Raw genomic sequence first — 22,495 nt, 5'->3', positions numbered from 1 at the left:
ACATGTTTCACTATGTCTTAACAGAGAAATGCAATATTCATTTATACAAATATCATGACTGTATTCTCTTAAACTGTCAAATTCCAAACATGTTGTGGTAGGGATTGAGACATTGTATTGAGTATTGCAAATACAAATATGAATGAGACTTTATCCCAAAACTCAAGGGGCTCAGAGGCTGGAGAGCAAAATACTAGTAGGTATCTAAGCAGATAATCATGATAAAATTTTAGAAATGCAGTCAACGTGCACAAACATCCTCATCTTTTTCCTTTTTCAACATAAAGGAATCTTTTTACATATTAAAAAAAAAAAGAGGGCATGGCATGTTTTCATTAGAAGTACATGTAGATAGGACTTTTCTTTTTGGTAGCTTATTAACCACAAGGGATTATTTATGCTTCCTTTCAAAAACTATTTGAAATAGTAGAAATGATATGAGAAGAAATGGATGAAGCACATAAAACTCTGGTCAATGCGAAGTGACCTTAATAAATGAGAAATCTTCAGAAATTTCCAAAGGATAGGAAGTATTTTATAAAAACTGATAAAGAAACCCGAACTGAAAAAACTGAAATGCAGAAGTTCTTGGCAAAAATGTACTCCAAGAGAGGAACCATTTTCTCCAGCTGGACCTAATTATTCTAACAGATTGATCGGATCTTTTGCCTGGAGAGTAATTGCATTGAGTTAATCCATTGATAGGAAACTACCTACTCACACTTGGGCAACTGGCTCCAATTTACACAGAGGAACTAAGAGCCACTCTGAGAGTGCTCTGTGTAATGTGAGGAGGATTCTGGGAAGTGTTTAGGACCTAAGGAGAAGCAAAACAGGGTACTCAGAGTTCTAAAGGAGTATGAAGAAGTGTAGGAACAGTCTCTCTGCCAGAAAGAAAACACAGTCTACTGCCAGAGAAATGTCTTTTTTACTTTGATAATTGAGGTTATTCCTAGGCTACCTATTGCTCCCTGCCTAGGCATCCAGAAGGAACGTCTGCTCATCAAGACACTCTAACCAGGTACACCAAGTTCCCAGTCAACCCTTTCAGTCAGAGAAGGGGAAACTGACTTGTCCAATTTAGGAGAAATCCATACCAGTCACTAATATTTATCAACATCAAATTCAAACACAGATGACTTCAGGCCCATGCTCTTATCTAGTATGTAACTGTTCTAAACATATATTGGCCCAGTCCACATAACCTAGTAACAAACCCTTCCCCCACCCTATGCCATATTTGCATTTGAACTATCTTCCAGTACAAACAGTGGAAAAGAAATGTATTTTGGAACCAAAATGTTACCACATGAGTCAGCCAGTCATTCTGGGGAGTCATCCTTAGATCCATACCTGGCTCCTTCTGATTCTCAAAAACATGTTCTTTTCTGAAGCCATGGGGCCTCTAGAAACCTGCATTTTGGACTGAGTTTCTTACAGCCAGAGGACTCTAGTGCTAGGAAAGAGTGATTCCCGTGATGTACTCCCTGGATGTTGGGGCTCCTGAATGGCTACCACTGAGTGTCCTACAAAGCCCTGCCAGCGCAGAGCTTCGGAAATTCTAGCCTGTTTCGCACAGAATCCTGAAAGATTCATTCGTTAACAGCTGTCATTTTATTTAAAATTTGATAAATCTAAAAATCTATTTAGATCCTATTCCATAGAGAGAGATGACCAACCTCCATCAAGAAATAGAATTATTTTTTTTTCATTTCTTTGAGTCTAAGTGATGTTTTTCTATGGGACCAGGAAGTGGTGTGACAGAGAGGTAGACAGAAAATGTTGGCCATATTCCAGGATCTGTCTCTCAAAGAGATAGGCTCAGAAAATTGTTTTGAAAATCATCTTTTGGTATGACTCATGCTAACCAATTCACAAGAGACTAATGTGTAGCCCCAGCCAGTTAGGCTCAGTGGATAGAGCATCGGCATGCGGTCTGAAGGGTCCCTGGTTCAATTCTGGTCAAGGGCACCTGCCCAGGTTGCAGCCTCAATACCCAGTGGGGGGGCATGCAGGAGGCAGCCCATCAGTGATTCTCTCTCATCATTGATGTTTCTCGAACTCTCTCCCTCTCCCTTCCTATCTGAAATCAGTAAAAAAAAAATTTTCAAAAAAGAGACTAATGTGTAAACCAGAATATTTGTTTAGGGACTGGACATGACATCTCTCACCTGAGCATTCTCTCCAAGTAGAGAAATCTACATGTCAAACAATATTATATTAACCTCCACAAATCGGAGTAGGAGGAGCTCCCACATCTAGCTCTGTAATAGGGATATATTTGTTACAGGAACAAGACTAATAATAATAATAATAACAACCATAATGGTTATTATTATTATTATTAACTTTGCATTAAAACAATTATCAACTAACATTGAGTGCTGGCTATATGCTTATTAACATCTACTTTTATGATAAACTAGTGGCCCAATGCACGGATTTGTGCACAGTGAAAGAAAATTAATTAGAATAAATATTTTAATATCACTATTTGCCCTTTCTCTATAATAGAAGTGTCATAGATGAAAGAAAATTAGTAAAATGTATATGAAAATAATATATAAATTGATTAATAAACAATAACATGATATAACAACAATAAAAACATGATATGAAATCAACAAAATCATGATATAAAAATTACATTGATAAAAACAAATTGATTAAACTTATTCTAACACTGCGGCCAGTGTCAGACGGGGACAAATCAATCCTTGGAATCAGAACAACCTCTCCTCCACAGATCCTGTTAATACTTCAGCTTCAATTATGTTAGGTCGCAATCTTTTGATAATAAATCTAGTACCATTACAAAGACCCCATTTACTATTAAGATTTCTCAGTAGCATGATGATTGCACCTGCTTTCAGTTCTAATTTATGAGACAGCATTCCCAAAGGAGTAATACTTTTAAGAAATTCGATGGGAAATTTTTCCTTTTCGGCATCATCCCTTGAATCTAATATTATTGTCGATTACACTGTCGTCTCTGACTCTTAATGCAATATCCGTTCCCCAGCCTTTTTCACCATGTGGGAAAAGAATAGGATATGTATTGCATCTAATGTTGGAAACAGGATACTGATTTGTTTCATTTTAGTGGCATTCAGATTATTGGGATCTGGTTTACAATGAATGAGCAAGTCCCTTTCAAAAGGAGGTCCTCCATCTTCGTTTCTGAATATGATGGCAACTTCGGTTACATGGGGATAATTATATCTACCTGGATCACTGTTACGATCATATTTAATCACCATTGTTACTCCGTGCAACACTGCCGCTTTCTTTCAGCTTCAGAATGTCAACAAAAACAACCAAATTCATGATCAATGATGACAGATGGAAACACACGCATGTGATTGGCGCCAGGGAGAGCATTATATGCATTGCACATGCACAAGTCAACTTAGCCTTTTATATGTATAGAACAAACTTGCTTAATTAGACCTGCTTTCTGATTTAGCTAAACTTTTTCCAGCCCAGTGAAGCACCCCAACTTCTCTTTCAGGTACTTGTCAGCAACACAGCAGTAAATATCAACACAAAGCACATTATTATTGTAGACAATGCAGGGAGAACAAAGGGTAAAATATTTAACTGCAGCAGTGTTTGACTATATTCTGCACAGTGAGAAAACCTGAAGTCATTTTCAAGGTCCACCATTTCTTACTTATTTTCAGTCGGATCAAGTTGCTAAGCTTTCTAAATCTCCATTTTCCAGCTAATGAAAAGAAAATAGGATTCCGCCGAGTTTCCTATCTACCTACTCCAGGACTTCTGTGAGGATCAAATGAGATGAGGCATGGGAAAACGCTTCACAGACATTTGGTTACAGTGTAAAGTGTTTCCACCTGAGTCTAGTCGTCGCTAGGGAGAGGAAGCCAGGTGTTGCTACTTGACGTCATTACCCGGACTGTTGGACACTTAGCATATTAGCCTTTTATATAGATAGAGATGTATAAGTTGTATATTATTATACTTTTTTAACAAATGAGAAAATACTGGCTCAGAATGCAAATAAGGTGCTCTTGTTTTTGTAGCTAAGAGTCAGAACTGAGATCACTCTCAAGCTGGTCGTCCTAGAGTTCCTCTGTGCTCAGCAAGGACCTCCTTTAACTGTACCCCTCACATCTGTGGAAGTCTCCTCCCCCTTGCTGGGTTTGATCTTCATTTTTACACCCTAATTCCTACATTTCATTATGAATTATTATTCCTTTAAGTATATTATTCTCACCTTTGCAGCTTTAAACTTTCTAGTGGAGCTACATTTTGCCTCTTTTTCTTAAAAATTCATGGTTTTAAGTAATCTTTCATACTTCAGTCTGATTTTATAATTTTACTTCATTAATTTTAGTGGTGCTTTGCTAGCATTCCTGCTTTTTCTTTTTTGCTTCTTGTTTTTTGTTTGGATGGAGGTTTTTTTTTTGCATAAAATTGACACAATCTTTTGGTTTGGGCTTTCCCCCACCCCCCATTGATTTAGTCTTTGATTGCAAAAGCCCCTGATTGGTTTCAAAGAACAAAATCTCCAGTAAACAAGCAGAACTATATTAAGTCATACCTCCTATTTCAGTCCATATTTCACCTTCTATAATACAGGGTGATTTTTAGTTGATTGCAATCATCACTCATATTTTATTCCTGCTATGAGGAATAAGATGTATTTACTTTTATCTTAGTAAAAAAACATGTTAGTTTATCTGCAATATAATATTCAGCTATGAACTTGTGATAGTGTACCCTCACTCTGAAATGTCTCTTTAGCCACTTGGATATTAATTGAAATTTAGCTATTGATATTACCTGTTTTAAGGGAAAGCAGTTGCCTATTAAGGGGCATGGAAGAAAAAAAACATTTAGTTAAATATAAACCGTTTCTCCCAACAAAGACATCACAGTTTATTATGAGACTGATGAAGCAAAGTTGAGGTTCTCATCACCAATGATATCGACCTACACAATAGGGAACATTGCAAATCTTCCCCATATAGTGCTTTATAATAGGGTAGAGATGATTTCTACTTAAGAATATCAAAAGTCATGACAATATGACATTTTGAGATTAAAAGTCACCTAGCAACTTTCAGAGAAGTTGCTCAGAATCAGTACTAGGACATTATATCACTTTTTTTGTTTTATTTTAATATATCAAATTACTGATCAATAATTTGGGGGACAAGGCTAAAGAGATGAGGGAATTGCTTATAGAGTGACTTTATCTCCATGAAATGATAGTGTCTGTAATTACTGTATATAAAATTAAAATGCAATTTAGCTCTATATATTACTGTCAGTAAGCCAGCATGCCTGTTTATGATGCAAATGAGAGGATATTAAAGGATTGTGCTTCTCAAGGCAAACTATCATACTAAACACTTTCTTTGAGGATCGAAGAAGTATATTCATCAGTCTTATTATTGAGCCACTCATCTGGAAATGGCATTAAGCCCAACTGTTGGCCAAAATGAAAGTTTAAAAAAGGATACAAATAATAATATTTTATCAAAGTCATATTTTTTGCAATAGTGCTTAAATATGAGTTAGTAACTCAGTACTTTATAGGAAATATGTTAAGTTCACTTTCTTATAGTGGTGTGAACTGGGTTTGCAAAGAGGAAAGACACAAAAATTCTTCATGGACATATCCATAACTATCAAAGATCGACTTGTTGGAGAAAGAGAAAATAAACTGTTTCTTTTTAAGAGATAAACACAAAGAAGTAGGAGAAGCAGAAAGAGAAACAGTTGGAGTTCACAAAACATACTAAACATAATAGGGGACCTGCCTTTCAAATATTCTCTCCAATCCTGATTCAATTCTAAAGTGCTCCAGGTGAATCCAGGCATAAATGTACATTGTCCCCTCACTCATCACTTTGATTAATGATGGGCACATTAGAAGGTGGGGCATTCAACTTGAATAGAAGGTACAAAACTGGAACCTTACTTAATCTTCAGATCTTTTACATTAAGTGAAACCAATCAAAAATGAATTTTCTTATATTTCAAGTCATATTTATCTAGCACCATAGGATGTGGGGCAATTATCTTCACAATAATTCTTAGGATGTAAAGAATGTACAGTGCTGCTCTGAATATGAGAAAATGTAATGAGTGTCTCTTAGACTTACTAAGAATTAAAAACTAGGGGTCAAAGGCACACACAGGAAAAAGGTATTAGCAAGAAGCCAAGTTGACATAGCATAGTAAAAAACAAGCCTATAGAGGAAGTAATTTTTTTTATTACTGTGGAAATCAGATGATGAAGTATTTGCATATGATTAGCCTTTGGGTGCAAACAACAGCAAATGCAACACAAAATGGATTAAGCCAAAATGAGAAGAATGTATTATTTTCCATTGTAAGAAGTTCCAAAGTGTGGTGTTTGTTATAATAATGTTATGGTCATAAGGAAACCCCTGTAATGTGTGAAATAATTATTGTGTGAAATGTTTGCTGTGTGGAAACCCCGATACTCTGTAACTTCCAAAATTGATGAACACCCCACTATCCTGATGTAAAAGCCCTGAGCCCTTAAAGTGTAAAGGCCCTGCTCCTAGCAGAAGGCACACCGTCCGGCCCACACTGATAGGGACACAAGTTGTTGACTACTGGCTGTATAAGCCTTGGACTTTCTTCAGTTGAAGTCTCCTGCCTGATAGAGGAGGACTCCATGTCGCTCCGTGAGATGAGCCCCTGACTGACTGCTCTGCTGTGTGAGCCTGAACCAACTGTGACCGCCTGTCTGTCTCTGTTTTTCTTGTCCGTCTTTCAGTGTGCATCACCAGGTGGCCTTTGCCGGAGCCTAGGGCCCAGTAGGAATAGGTAAATAAACCCCGTGTGATTGCATACTAATTCTGTCTTGTGTGTCATGTGTTCAGGTTCGGCTCAACTGTCTAGACATTGAAGCACCAGGGGATAGGCCGTTATTGCTGACTCCTGGTCACCTGCGTTTGTCCCACTAAGTCTAGACAGATAATTAATTAATTGGGGCATAATTGGGACAGTGTTCATAGTGTTGGTTAATACAGCAGTTTGATATCATCATGAGAGTCATGTAACTTCAAACATTCAGTTCTGTCATCCATAAAGTGTCAGCCTTCTGCTTCACTAACTTCTCTCACAACCTCACCATGACCACAAGCAATTCCAAGTCCCACACACAAACACCACCAGCAGCAGAGACATTACTTCCTGTACATACATTTTTAAGAGTTAGAAAAAATTTCCCAGGACTTACCTAATAGACTTCCTCTTATATCACAATAGGCCCAAATTAGATCATATGCAGTTGCCTGAACCAACCATTAGCAAAAAGAGTGGGATTATCATGATTTATATATAAACTAATAAAATTTATATGTGGGGGATAAGGAGCAGTAGTTGCCTGAAAATAAAAAAGGCTTTATCTTAAATCAAAAGGAAGAAGCAGCTGTTTGGTAAGCAACCAATACATGATTTTTATCATTTTGTAAATTGTGGGTATTGTTCATTCATGTCTCATGTCCCCAACTTAATTAGCACACAATAAATGTAGAATTCAAGAAGAATAAGCCAAATCACCACTTTTTATACCTCATATCTGATTATTTAGTATATAAATTTAGACTTCAGGTCCAACTATATTCTGATCTTTTAAATCTTAATGGTTTTCTACATAGTGTATTATCTCAGAACAGCCTCCTTAATTATTTCTAACTAGAGCATATATCATATTCAATTTTAACCTCCTATATGCATCCCCATGCATACAAATGGTGAATAAACTACCTGAAATTTACCCAAAGCACCAAGTATTGTATTGGATAGGTGTAGGCACATAATTTATTCATTCAGCATTTATTTATTCATTTATTAGCAATAATTCCAGGGGCCTTGGAACTAGCCTGTTTCAGCTCAAACCCCACTTTAGCACTTATTAGCTATGTAACCATTGGCAAGTTTTCTCATCTATAGTAGAGAGGTAATAGTATTGCCTGACTCATGGGGTTTATTTTGTGAACATTACATGATCTTGTATGTTTAAAGCACTTATAAAAATGTCTGCCTAATAGTATGGGCTTATAAAATGTTAACTATTTTTATTTATTAATATACTCTTTGTAACTGCACACTGCAGAATTTTTCATCATATTTACCACAATCTGAACTGTGTATAGATCGATTTGCTTCTCTGTGTGACAAAACAATGACAGTTTGAATACAGTTTGATCAAAGAGGGCTTTGAATACAAGCTTAGATTTTCTCTCAAGTGCCTACAGTTCAAAAAACAGCAAGAGTTCAGAGCTGTGTTTCTGCAAAGCAATGGAGAATGAAAGTTCCAAAGTATTTGTCTGTTGCTTCTATAGAAAACATTTGAGAGCCAATTGGCTTGATCCAGCTAAGCTGTATCTCTTTAGTAACTGCCAAAAGCATCTAATTTCATCTTACTATACAACAGTTAAAGAGAAGTTACTTCAATTAATATGAAAACAATGAGCGTTGTTACTATACAAACTTGCTAAATTGATCCATGCAAGATTTCAATTCCATCTCTACCTCTTCTATAAAAAAAACAAGAGAGACTAACCATTACTGTACCATTTCTAAAACACTAAAAAATACACCTGAAGTCTTCATAATAAATTTGAAAAGGCTATTTTTATACCTTTTCTTGATCAAGATCCTGCCATTCTTACTAAATACTGGGAGGCCCTTTAAAGCCATAAAATTTCTTCACTGAGTGGTGCTGTTAAAATAAGTGACAATTTTTATAAAATATATTTTATTGACTTTTTACAGAGAGGAAGGGAGAGTGATAGAGAGTTAGAAACATCCATCAGCTGCCTCCTGCACACCCCCTGCTGGGGATCTGCCTGCAACCAAGGTACATGCCCTTGACCAGAATAGAACCTGGGACCCTGGAGTCCAATGCTCTATCCACTGAGCCAAACTGGTTAGGGCAATAAATGACAATTTTTTAACCTGCCATAATAAAGTATTTCATTAATAGAAAAGTGGATGCATAATAAATGGATTAGAAAAACAATTAAAATTGTGAATTAATTATCAAATGCTTTTACAAAACTGCTCTCATATCATAATTTTCAAGATTTGTTTCCCTATTGTAGGTAGGAATTTTTCAATTTTGTATATGACCTCTTGATTTTCTATACCATTATTACAGAAAATAATCACTTGGGTTTTGACTTAAATATGGTTTCTTTCTTTTTTTATTCTCTATAATATAGGTCTGAGCAGGGAAGGGGGGAGGTAGCAAAATATAGTTCTCATTTGGCTCATGGATTTATTTTTATTTTAGTTATTTCTTCTGAAATTTATATTAACAATTGCTAAATATAATTATGATTGATCTTCTGGGAATGAAAAACTGTTTAGAATTTTGTAACATTTATTACTTTATAACACATTATTTATAAACAATGTTCATGTTTTCCCTTATTCTTTAGGAAACCTGTGTTTCGTGTACTCTAAGAAACCATTAATTGTAAGATGTACCATTATGTCAAAAGTGGCTTAATATCACTTGAAATTTTACTTTGTATTTATTGAAAGATCATTCAAAGTTATTTAAACACTTTATTTTTTATCACTCTTCTACATAAAGAAGAAAATAAAAGTATATTGGTTAACTGATTATTAAGATTTCTAAATCTGTTCTCAACTCAGAATTGATGATGCCTATTTTTTACACACCATTTATCTTCCTTTATGTCATCCAGATTGTTGGATATAGCATTTCTTTAAATATTGTTCCACTATTGCTTCCAAAACCTTCAAAACTACTTGACTCTCATTCTGCTAGTTTTGGTTGCATTCATTTACAATAGAAAGCTTCAGATCACAACCAGGATTTAGATTCCTTCCTCATATATCTTTAAGTGATCTGTTGACTGGGACATCAATGGGAATAACAAGCAGGTTAAGTGTGCACAGGCCTGGCAGGCAGTGATAGTAAGATGTCATAGATTAAAAGGAAAAATACACATTTCAGAGATGTAAAAATATGGGGGGGAATATATTTTTTAAAAAATATTCAGTTGAATATTTAAAAACTCAATTGTCAGTCTCCAAGGCATTTTTCTAGGCCTACACAGTACGAATCCCACTTCACTCTGTAGCCTTGGTTCCATTACTGGTCCACCCATATCTAGCTATGACTGTGGAGCAGACTTAGTAACAGAATTCACTACCACTGGCTACAAATTCAAACATTCCAGCAACTACTAAGCCTAGTGAACCTACATAGGTTTTTCTGCTCATTATGCTTTCTTGATTATAAGGTACAGATACTCAGATTACTATCAATAGTAGTATTTTCAGAATACTGCAAGTCAGAGCTGGAAAACAGGACAATCAGAGGAATGGTGCTGCACAGTGGTCACAGATATGAGCTCTGAGATCGGCTATGTTGGAAATCCCTGGCTCAATCCTTAACTCTGTGACAAGGAGCATGTTTACTCCTTATGCTTCCATACCTTCCGAGTACTCAACACCTTCAATTCCGGAAGGAGAGAATCTTATTGGCCTCACTCACCTCTTCACGCCACACAGTGTCAGTGGACTCAGACCAGCATCTAAGTGAGCTGTCATTGCATCGGCTACTCATCCCTCCTACATCCACTGTGACTATGGCTGTAGGAGGGGGGCCATGCAATTTACAGACTCTCATCATTAGAGCCTGTAAGCAAGACAATTTTATTGAAAAGGAGCTGTGGCTGGGTAAGCACTGGTAGTCACATCTCCCACCCACCATCTGCAGGGTCCAGAGTTGGATCTCTCTACTCAGAATAATAAACAGCAAAGTTAAAATAAAAAAAGGATGTATGTTTAACAAGTTGGGCCACCTTGTAAATAAATCTTTTTCTTCTTTGTAAATAATTAAAATTAGAGTGATATGGGAAAATAACTAAACTCTTATTAGAACCAATATCCTACACTTAAGGAGATGAATCTTGAGAAACTGCTTCTGCTTGTCTTGGGGAGATAGGGATGGGAAGGGATGAACATTGGAGAATCAGAAAGAGATAAGAGATAATTTACATGAAAACTGGAAGTTGGTAAGACAAAGTTTTCCTACCTCTAGTAGGAGTAGCTAGCCATTTTAAAAGTTCTTAATACAAATGTTTGCCTCTTAAGGTTTCTGCTGTTTTGAACACTTCACATCTGTACCTCTCTCTGCTTATTCCCTTTGGACTCAAATTTCCTTTATCCTGGTCCTATCAGCAACTTCTTTCTTTAATATATATGTGTGTGTGTATGATGGTTTAATGAGTGTACACTTATTTCCAAACTCATCAAGCTGTATACATTAAATGTGTACAGCTTTTGGTATTTCAATCATACCTACATACATATATAAACAAGGATTCTTAGAAATACTGCACACAGCTGGGGAGTGTACAATATTTCCTCCCTCATCACATTCCTTCAAAGACACCTTCAGTATAATAATCTACACACTTCTTTGGCATCTATAGTGTGGTATTTGCAGGATTGGGAAGGAATTTTGATTTTTTTTACTCAAGTAAAGCTAAGCAGGCTCACTTGTATTCAATTAGCACAGGCATTGATGAGAGAGGCCGAGAACCATACCCCTAAGCAAAATTCTCCCTGCACCTCTTAGGAGACTCTTATGACAAGATAAATGGGTAAAATCTAGAGGTATCTGGATCTAGTTTTGAGGAATAAGGAGGAGGAGAATGAGGAAGAGAAGGGAAAGGAGAAGAGGAAGGAGAAGGGGAAGGGGAAGGAGGAGGTGGAGGAGGAGAAGGAGGAGGAGGAAGAGGAGAAGAAGAAGGAAGAGAAGAAGAAAGAGGAGAAAGAGGAGGAGGAGGAGGAGGAAGAGAAGGAAAAAGAAGGAGGAGGAGGAGGAGGAGGAGGAGGAGGAGGAGGAGGAGGAGGAGGAGGAGGAGGAGGAGAAGTCTGTGCATTTTATGGCTTTATAAAGATAGGATGCCTGCTTTGCTTCCAGTTGCTCCAAGGTCTGAAAAAGCACCTTTCATCTCTCACCATTTTATTGGCTCTTTCCCCAGAAGTCAGCTCTGTTCTGCCATGACAGAACCATATAATATCTGGCTTTCCTCTTACTGTTTTCAAGAAAAAGTATCTAAACTAAGGAGAAGATAAACCTGGAACCTGACATTCAAACATCTGCAAACTTGTGGAAGATTTTGATAATGCTGCTACACTTTACTTACTGCCTAAGGAGCCTTTGTTTTGGAAAGAATTCAAATGACACTTCTGGTGGTTGCTTATTTCCACCCCCTGCCCCTCCCCCCCGCCAAAAAAAAGTCTTTCAGAGTGGGTGTCATACATCAGATTCCTGAGAAGCTGCTCAGAGTCAGAGGTAGTTTAGTGGGGAATGCTTTCCATATAAGGGAGTGGAGGAAGCAGGTATGGACAAAGGGATTTGCTGAACTGAGGTTCTTCAGAAATGAACTGAATTGGGACAGTTGGGCCTGGCCTTTATACTAGCACCCACCAGTCACTAGATGTGGGCTGTCCTTGGAGAAGTGAGTTTAACCTTGAGCAAAGCACTTCCTATTAGCCAAGGGCAATTGTTTAAGAGAGACTGCTTAGCTATGAGATATCAGCACTCCCTGAATCTAAGGGCCTCATTTCTGAAAGATAAGGAGGGATGCACATGGTGTCTTATGGTTTCCACCTACACTTAAAGAAAATCAAGGGAAATTCTGATGGGATAAAATCACTACATTTTACCTTCCCCCTCAAAACTATATTCTAACACATTCTGTGATATCTCCCAGCCTCTATAGCAATTATTCCAAGAGTACTTATAGTTTGGGGCAATTCTGCATTATAATACATTTTTTTTAGTAATAAGTTTTCCAATATTTTTTTACTTCTCCTGCTTGCTCTTAAATAAAGGTGAAAATAATGCTTTCTCCAGAAATCATTATTATGCAGTATGGTAGGCTATCTCACTATATAATCCAGGAAATCTTTATCAATTTGTAGACCTTGAGATAGACATAATTACAGTCCTACTAAGTAGAATAAATATAAGGGGCAGAGGGAAGTTGTCATGCCAACAAAAAAATCCCAATTGTCTTCATTTTATGCCACAAAAGTATTAATCTTTAAAATATCTTAATATTTTTTCTCTATTTTATTTTAATCAGTGACTATTTTGCATATTATGTTTGCTAAATATGTAGCTGAATCATTCTTTCTTGCAATTTAATTTTTACATTATATATCTACTAGAGGCCTGGTGCATGAAATTTGTGCACAGGTAGGGTCCCTAGGCCTGGCTGGCGATCAGGGCCGATAGGGGCCTTCTGGCTGCTGGCCAGAGCCTCCCTTTCCCGATTGCTGGCTACTGGCCAGGGCCTTCCTTCATTCTGCGCCACACCCTGGTGGTCAGTGCACATCATAGTGATCGATGGAACTCCTGGTGTCCTGGTTGAACTCCCAAGGGGACAATTTGCATATTAGGCTTTTATTTATATACATATATATATATATATATATATATATATATATATATATATATATATATAAATCCAGTGACCTTTATGGCAAAACAACCAGAATGACCAGAATGACAGGTCGACCAGTTGCTATGATGCACACTGACCACCAGGGGGCAGACACTCAATGCAGGAGCTGCTCCCTGGTGGTCAGTGTGCTCCCACAAGGGGAGCACTGCTCAGCTAGAAGCCGGGCTCATTTCTGATGAGCACAGCTGTGGTGGTGAGAGCCTCTCCTGACTCCATGGCAGCACTACCAAGTGGTGGCAGCAGGGCAGCGGTGGGGATGAGCTTGAGCCACGCAGAGCCCAGCCCCAATTTGGGCTCCTCCCTGACTGCCTGCCGCTTGATGCACTGCTATGTCCCCCGAGGGGTCCCAGATTGCAAGAGGGTGCAGGCTGGGCTGAGGGATCCCCCCCATGCATGAATTTCGTGCACCAGGCCTCTAGTATATAAATAAATTTATTGGATGACATTGGTTAATAAACATATAGTTTTTGGGTGTACATTTATATAATACATCATCTGTATATTGTACTGTGTGTTCACCACCCCAAGCCAAGTCTCCTTTCATTACCACTTATCCCTCCTTTACCTTTTAATACCTCCCCACACCAATTTCCCTCTGGTAATTACCATACTATTATTGGGTGTGTCTATGAGGTTGTGTGGGCTATTTTCTTGCTTAATCCCTTTCAACACTTTTACCCAGCCCCTAAACCCTCCTCTCCTCTGACAGCTCTGTCTGTTCTCTGTATCTATGAATCTGTTTATATTTCGTTTGTTAGTTTATTAAAGTATTTTTTTAATCTAGCATTAGGAAACTAAACTCTTCTGTAAGATACAGTTTTCTCAGAAGCAAAAAAGATTTAACAGGATTTTTTTGTGTGTAATTCAAAATAATTCAGGTTTATAATATATTGACAATATAAACATACAGGGGAGAAAGTGAATATTCTAACACAAGGATAACATTTTTAAATGTATCTTTCCAACCTTTCTATACAAAATGTTTTACTTAGACAATGTGGACATGCTTCATATAATGTTTCATAACGTATTTTTTATCTAGCAATCTACTGTATTTCCATGTTTGTAACTGTTCACATTTAAGATTAGTTTAATAATATTATTTTATTTAATGACTAGAGGCCCAGTAAACGAATTTGTGCACTAGTGGGGTCCCTCAGCCTGGCCTTTGGGATTGGGTCAAAAAGATGGTTCTCTGATATCTCCCTGAGGGGTCCCGGATTGCAAGAGGGTGCAGGCCATGCTGAAGGACTGGCTGAAGGTGCACGATCAGGGCCGGGGAGGGATGCGGGAGGTTGGCCAGCCAGGGAGGGACCATGGGAGGGCTTCAGGGCGTTTCCAGCCCATCTTGCTCAGTCCCAATTGGACCCCAGCAGCAAGCTAACCTACCAGTCAGAGTGTCTGCCCCCTGGTGGTCAGTGCACATTATAGCTAGTGGTTGAGTGGCCTTAGCATATCATTAGCATATTATGCTTGGATTGGTTGAACAGCTGACCGGTCAACCAGACACTTAGCATATTAGGCTTTTATTATATAGGATTACCATAATTTAAGAAATATCTCTGTTAAATAGTTTTTGGTATTCTCATATTAAAAATAATCTAAACATCTTTATATTAAATTGTTTATGCACCTAAGGTTAATTCTTTATTGCAAATTCCTAGCAAAAAAATGAGCGCTTCTACAGCTTTTGATTTGTTCTGTTACTTGATTCTCCATAAAGTATTTTTCTAATCTATTGTCTTTCCCAATTGTCTTTCCCAATTCCCAATTTTTTGTACCCTTACCTTCATATTAATATATATTAATTAATATATATTTTTTCATTATTATTTTAACTTTCACAAGTGTTTGTGAAATCAAACACTTAAGTTTGGTCAGGAAGGATTTGTATTTCTTTTTTTGAGCACTGCTTGCTCATGTCTTTGTACTGCACTTTCTTCTAGAAGAAAAAAATTTTTTTCTATTCCATAATAATTATCTTGGCACATTCCAGGTTGGTAAATTCCACTTTAACAAACTAAATGACTATACCTCTAACACTAAGTAATGTGTTTTCTATTAGTAAGATTATTTGTGTTTTTCATTTACTGGTAACCCAATTTAAAGAGAATCATAAATACCTTTCCAGCATTGATTTCACTGTTTAATGAGACTTAAATGTTATTATTAGAGTAGACTGGTGGGAAGAACCTTGGATCAGGCAAGCTCTTACAGGACAAACCACTTAACCTCTCCATATCCCAGTTTCTTCTGTAAAATAAGACTGAGTTACTTTTCAGGATTGTAATGAGACTTCAAAATATTATAGTTAAATATTGATGATAGCTTTGGTACATAGTAGCTTCCTGATAAATGGCATATTTACTTTTTATTAGCCTCATTGAGTGTTATTGTATCTCAACATGTCCCTTATTATAATGGCTTTCCAAACTGTAGGTCTCAAACCATTCATGGATTATGAAATTTATGTACATAATTTTGAGGCACAACTAGAATTTTTTAGTGAAAAAAGAACAGAACAAAACTGAATATATCAAAATATTTCACACATTGTAAAGGCAAGTGTTTTTATGTGAAACTTTTATTCTGTATATAACATAGGTAGAAGGAGTGTGTATAGTGGAGCACTTTTTACTATGGGGTTGTAGTAAAAAACTTTCAGAAAATACAATTTTATCAGATACTGATCACATAGTGTACAAGTCTTACACTATGTGGTTAAGACACCTAAATTTAAATCCCAACTGTAGTAATTACTACCATATTGCTTTGAACCAATTGCATAACCTCTGTATTCATCACCTGTAAAATGGATTTTAATTATACATGTCTCATGGGAGTGGTATGAGAACTATAAGATTTCATGTATCGAAATCACTTAGTAGCTACTCAATAACAGTTGGCTATTATTTTATCATTGAGCATAATATAAATTTTTCTCTGAATAAGCAAGTAATGCTTCATGCACTAGAGTACATAAGAGAATATAAAGTCATCACATTAGTCAGGACTGAATAATTAGCAAGTTCTTTCATCTACAAAATGTTTCTTGATAAGCACCTTATATCCACAGATATGAATTTTCAAGAGCCATGTAACTATTCTTAGTCTTGCTATGGAAAAACAATATTATCTCTCAAAATGGGAAGGAATAGATGGAATGAACTTACATGCTAGACATTGTACTAAATTCTTTGCGTAGATTATCTCACTTCATACTCATTAAAACCTCATGTATTTGGTATGATTATGCTCATTTACAAATGGAGAAACTGAAGAACAGAGATCTGAAACCATATCTGTCTGATTCTACCCTCTAGGATTATATTATTAGCTACTAGTGGAAAATGTAAAGCTTAAAAGAAAGAACTAATCTATGGTACTATAAAATAAAAATTGATTTCCTGTGTGTTGGTGTTAGCTTCAGCCACCATCTCCTTGTAGGATATCCAAAATCTCTGGATTTTGTTTAAGATTTTAGTAATAAACCCATACATTTGAGATTATTCTTCTTTCAATTGTACTTCCACTAAACACAGAAGTATAGATAATTAACTCACAAAAGCTTTGAATTCTATAAAAATCTTTTATGTTTGCGGGTTATCTCCATTTCCTTGCAAATCAAAAAAAAAAAAAGAGCTTTATGGTTCCATAAACATCCCTGCTGAGACTAGGAGGTTACTCATGCCCAGGCCTGTTTGTATTTGCCTATTTCTGCCTAAATTCATGCCCACTGTCTCACCAGCACAGCCTGAAATTTAAGTCACACAGAAGTCCAAAATATGTTTAAATTGGAGAATATAACTTCAATTCAACCCCTTTAGAAAGCCTTCCTTATATTTAGGAATATAAATATATACTTACAATATTATATATTTATGTTATGTATACTAAGAAAAATCTAGGCAGGACAGGTTTTTCTTCTTCATATTTCAAAAGGCAAATTAAATGAGGTCAAATGCCTTGTTAAAATTCATTTAGCTAGTGAAGAGGACTAGAACTGATCTGATAGCTTCTGTATTCAAAGCTAAGGGTTTTTTTCACTAACTACATTAGGATTAATTTTTTTAATATTTTGTAGATAAAAAATATGTAAAATAATTGAATGAATTAAGTTAACAAAATAATTCATTAATATATTCAAACTAAATAAACAAAAATAATGAGACAGACAAGCCATGTTTCTTCATCAGTGCCTTGGTATATATAATCAATCATACCGCATATACAGTGACTTCAACAAATTCACAAGTAAATTATTGAACAGAGTATTGTTTGCAGTAAATGTCAAAAAAAAAAAAAAGGAAAAAAGATAAGACTGGGAGGAAAATGCACCATCAATAAACCAGATTCAAGAACGAATTTCAGTATGACATTCATGACCTCTTAGAGTAGCAATGTTTTAATAGTAGTCTCCATAACTATTTTAAAATTCACTAACATTTTGAATGTATACTATCATTTACCAACATTTCCGGTATAAATATTTGATCTGTCTTTTTCTTTTAGAAAATGCAGAATGTTCTGAACATAGAGCATGTATGTTTTCAGCAATCATTTCATACACCTTTCTGTGAGATATGGGTTACAGAGTTAAATCTACCCAGCAAACAATTGCCTATATAAATAACTAATAGACTGAGAGTTTTCATGGTATTGTGGGGAGAGAATGCTTTCAGTAACTGTCTGGTCTTACCTTCTGGGAGAGAATCTCCACTGTGGTTCCATAAATATTTCATGAAGCAACATAAAGTAATATGCTAATGATGGACCATTTACCCAGTGAGCAGGTGCACCCTCTGATGCTTTTTCATCCCTGGTATACCTTTGATGTGGGATCAGTTAAGCCATTTTGAATTATTCTTTTTCGCTTCCCTCTCTTCACAGTTTCACCTGAACCTAAAATGGTGAGCCAGAGTCATCCTGAGGCCCTGGCAGCCCCGCCTGTCACCACTGTTTCGACTGTTACACCAAATAATGCCACAGAGCCAGCCAGCCCCGGAGAAGGAAAGGAAAATGCCTTTTCTAAGCTGAAGGAGAAGTTCATGAATGAGTTACATAAAATTCCACGTGAGTAGTACATATTGTTACTTCAGGAAAATAAATGGTTGAAAATCATCTTACTCAGTAGAAAGCAGAATTCCTTCTAACATATTATAAACATATATTTGATTTATTTTTAATTATTGCAACAGCAGTATTGCCAAAAATATGCATCATGTATTTAATGTAAGTGGGTTCTTTTTTATCTTCTTTAATATCTGTTTCTCTCAAGAATATTAATGCTTAAGAATTGTGCTGTATTTTACATTTGTGGTTATGAAATTACTCCATTGTAAAGATTATTTCTAAGTGGTAACTAAAATGCACTTCCCCAATTGTAAAGTTTGATTTTCTTTTCTTCATTTGTTAATATTTCAAAACCTTGGCACAGTTTTTTTAAATTTTGTCATTAAGAAATAAGTAATTTGTACCCACTTATTTGTATAACACTAAGTCCAATCAGTGGCATTTAATATAAATTTTAAACTACAGGTTTATTTTTTTCTTCAGATTTGAACACTAACTTTGTATTAATATTTTTCTAGGTGCTGGGAAATCTAGGTTTTGGCCCTCACAAAGCTTATATTCTAGTGGGGGAAAGAAGTAATAAATCAATAAACAGGCAAATATATATAATGCATTATTTAGTAACAAATAACGTAAGGAAAACTAAAGACTAGTAAATGGGATCAGAAAGGGGATAGGGAGGAAAAGGTTGTTATTATGTAGGATGATGAAAGCTGGTTTTTAAGGAAACCTGGAGGAATTAGGGAAGAAAGTTATAATAACCTGGGAAATACAGGCAAAGGCCCTAAGGTGAGAATCTGCCTGAACAGCAAGGAGCTGTGTGTGCCTTAAGTACAAGGTGGAGAGGGGCAAAGATGAATCTGCACTGTAGCAGAGGCCATATCACATGGGGCCTTGTGGAGTATTCTAAGGAACTTGGATTTTAATCTGAGTGAAATAAAATGCTTTTGCATGGCTTTGGGCAGAGGTGTCCAGGATCTGGCTTAGGTTTTTCTTTAAAATCATCTTGCTATTGTGTCGACAATGTGCTTAGAGGGGTAAGGGTAGAATACAAAGCAGGCTGTTGCAATGATCCAGATGAGAGATTTATAAAATTTGTAAGAGAATTTTTCTATAAAGACATTGAGAAACTAAATGAAAATAGACAAGGAATCAACTTCTTATCCCTCAAGTAATTAACTACTTGTTGATCTGTCTGCCCTCCTTTAAGAAATTCAAGTTCATCTGAGAGACACTATTTGCACGGTTGTCAGTAATTACCATTCTTAGTAAGAAGACCCATAACCCAGTGGGATGGAGCTGGTCCAGTAGATAGAGCCCTCCTCTGGGAAAGGCAGGTTCCCAGTTCCCTTCCTTGCTCTGCTGCTGAGCTGATGGACTGATCTAGACACGTTTGATAAAATTTGGCAGAAACCAAATACATATATCATGGAGGCAAATTCTCACTCGAATATTTTATCAAAATGTTTACTTTAAAAGAAATGTGTTATTAAGGAAGCAGAGAAAGCAATGAATAACCAAATCAAATCCATATTCTGCCTTGTCTTCAATACCATCTCCCTCTCTGGACGAGCAAACAGTGTGAAAGGCATGGCAATGTTGATAACTATGGGCCTGAATGTTTTCCATGTATCCACACAACCCATTCTCTCATCTCCCTCAGGCCTTTGCCCAAATGCCATCTTCTTAGTTAGACTTCCTCAGCCATGCAGTTTCACATTATGACCCATTTATCACACCCTGTCTTTGTCAGCATTTCCTGTCCTTCCCCTTACTTTTTATTTCTCACCATATTACTTAGCACCATTTACAGTGCTATGTATTTTATAATTTGCTTTTATTTTTATAATTCTTTATTGTTTAAAGTATTACATATGGTATTACATATGTTTCCTTTTTTCCTAATTGACCTCTCCCCACCACCCCCACCCCCCAGCACATGCCCTCACCCCCCTGGAGTCTGTGACCATTGGTTATGCTTGCATGCATGCATACAAGTCCTTTGGTTGATCTCTTACCCCCCACCTTCTCCCTCCCCTGCTTTCCCTCTGAAGTTTGATGGTCTGTTTGATGCTTCTATGTCTCTGGCTCTATTTTTGTTCATCAGTTTACATTGTTCATTAAATTCCACAAATGAGTGAGATCATGTGATAATTTGCTTTTAAATAATTTGACTCCCTCCAAAGTAATGTCAGTTCTATGAGGGCCAAAAGTTGGGTCTGTTCAATGCATATTTATATCCCTGGTGGTGCCTGCCACACATGAGCCACTCAATATCTATTTGTTGAATGAATGAATTTTAAGTTGACTTATATCCTGAACCACCCTCCTAGACTTTGAGGCCTTAAGATGCTGAAAAGTCAAAGCATATTGTAGATTTTTCATTTATAATATTAAGAAAAACATCATCACAGTGCTTGACTGTGTCATCACATTGTTTCCATATTTGTAGTGATAACCATTTTTTAGCCTTTCCCACTTAGAGCCAGGTATTACTTTATATTATTCCTCCCTGTTCATCAGTAGGAAAACAATCAACTGGGGGGAAAAATAGCTATGAAACTCCCTTTTTTTTCTTTCCCTTGGCTCTAAGGAATCAACTTCATTTAATTCCTTTCCAAGCCATTGTCCCATTTCTGTGTCACTTTTGTGGGCACTGGAAATCAAACCAGGTAATCAGTGTTCTCCATGGAGATTTGCTTTTGACCAGCAGCCTACAATAATACCCTGTCAGAGGATGTGAGTGACACCTATAGAGATATTATGTTGCTAGTTTTCTCCTGGCCTTAACAGGAAACAGCAAATGAAATAACCTAAAATTTTGAAGTGGTATGGTAAATAAGTGTTATAAAAACATTATCATAAGTATAGCCATGCCTTCTTATTAAAAATATGTAACTGCACATTTCACACTTTCATTTCAATCCATTACAATTTCACTGTCAGTGTAATTGAAATTTCTAGTGGGATTTATACACATGGAACAACATTAGACAAAAATAAAATATATTCCTAAAATCCAATTCCTTTTGGAGAGTATGTTTTATAAAGGTTATCACTTTTGACTTGGCGCAATACAGTGTGACTCTAATGACAGGTAACAAATTAAAATATTAATCGATTTCGGTCTCTGAACTAAATCTTGTCTATCTGGCAGATGTGGGTTTTTTTGCAGAATTGATAGCAAACAGCTTTAGTCTGTCACTTGAAATTCCCACTTGTGAGAAGAGCGGTGTCACAATGGCAAGGAGTGTGCATGTCATTAGTTGGGTAATCTGCACAGTCCAGCATGGAACATATTCAAACCAAATTGCCTGATGATATCATCCATAACACCACGGGGCTTAAAATTAAAAAAAGGAAAAGGAAATGGTGAATGCGGAGCATTTTTATCTTTCAATTCATTCTGCACACTTATCTAAATGAAGCAGACAAGGTTTCTCAGAATGTTTCTTTATTTTGCAACTTTGATTTTAATATGACTAGGGCCGTAGTTGGTTTGTAAAGCATGAACTCGTGTCATCCGAAGAGCTGTGATTAAGATTTTGATATTCATGAGCTTCTTGAAGTAGAGTGCACCTTTCCTTAAGCACAGCAGAAAACCAGATAGCCGTGTCCTGACTCTTAGCCCAGAATAAGAGCAAGTGGCCTAAGAGTACTTATGTAATTCATGCAGAAATACTATTGGATAAACAGTTTAACACAGGGATTCAAGCCACAAACTCTAGTCACAGATTGCCTGGGTTCAAATCTTAGCCCCACCACATACTAGCCTTTTGACCTCAGGAATGTCACTTAATCTTTCCATTGTCAGCTTCTTCCTGTATAAAGGGAGGAGAAGGGGGACGGATGGGAGGGGGCGAGAAATCTCCATCATAGGTTTGTTGTGTAAA

At 36.6% G+C, this 22,495-nt stretch overlaps 1 protein-coding gene across 4 annotated transcripts in view; it reads left to right on the top strand.

Annotated features, from left to right (window-relative positions):
• The window catches only part of SYT1 (synaptotagmin 1), a 562,599-nt gene that overhangs the window by 344,439 nt on the left and 195,665 nt on the right, over positions 1–22,495 (top strand). For all 4 annotated transcript variants that reach the window (XM_080659089.1, XM_080659091.1, XM_080659090.1 and 1 more), the window contains one exon: positions 18,420–18,602. In XM_080659089.1, coding sequence (XP_080515215.1) covers positions 18,437–18,602 — 166 coding nt within the window. In that variant the 5' untranslated portion in view covers positions 18,420–18,436. The remainder of the gene's footprint in view (positions 1–18,419; positions 18,603–22,495) is intronic.

The sequence above is a fragment of the Plecotus auritus genome, assembly GCF_963455305.1.
Source record: "Plecotus auritus genome assembly, chromosome: 3".
Classification (NCBI taxonomy): Eukaryota; Metazoa; Chordata; class Mammalia; order Chiroptera; family Vespertilionidae; genus Plecotus; species Plecotus auritus.
This window is presented reverse-complemented; position numbering and strand designations above follow the sequence as displayed.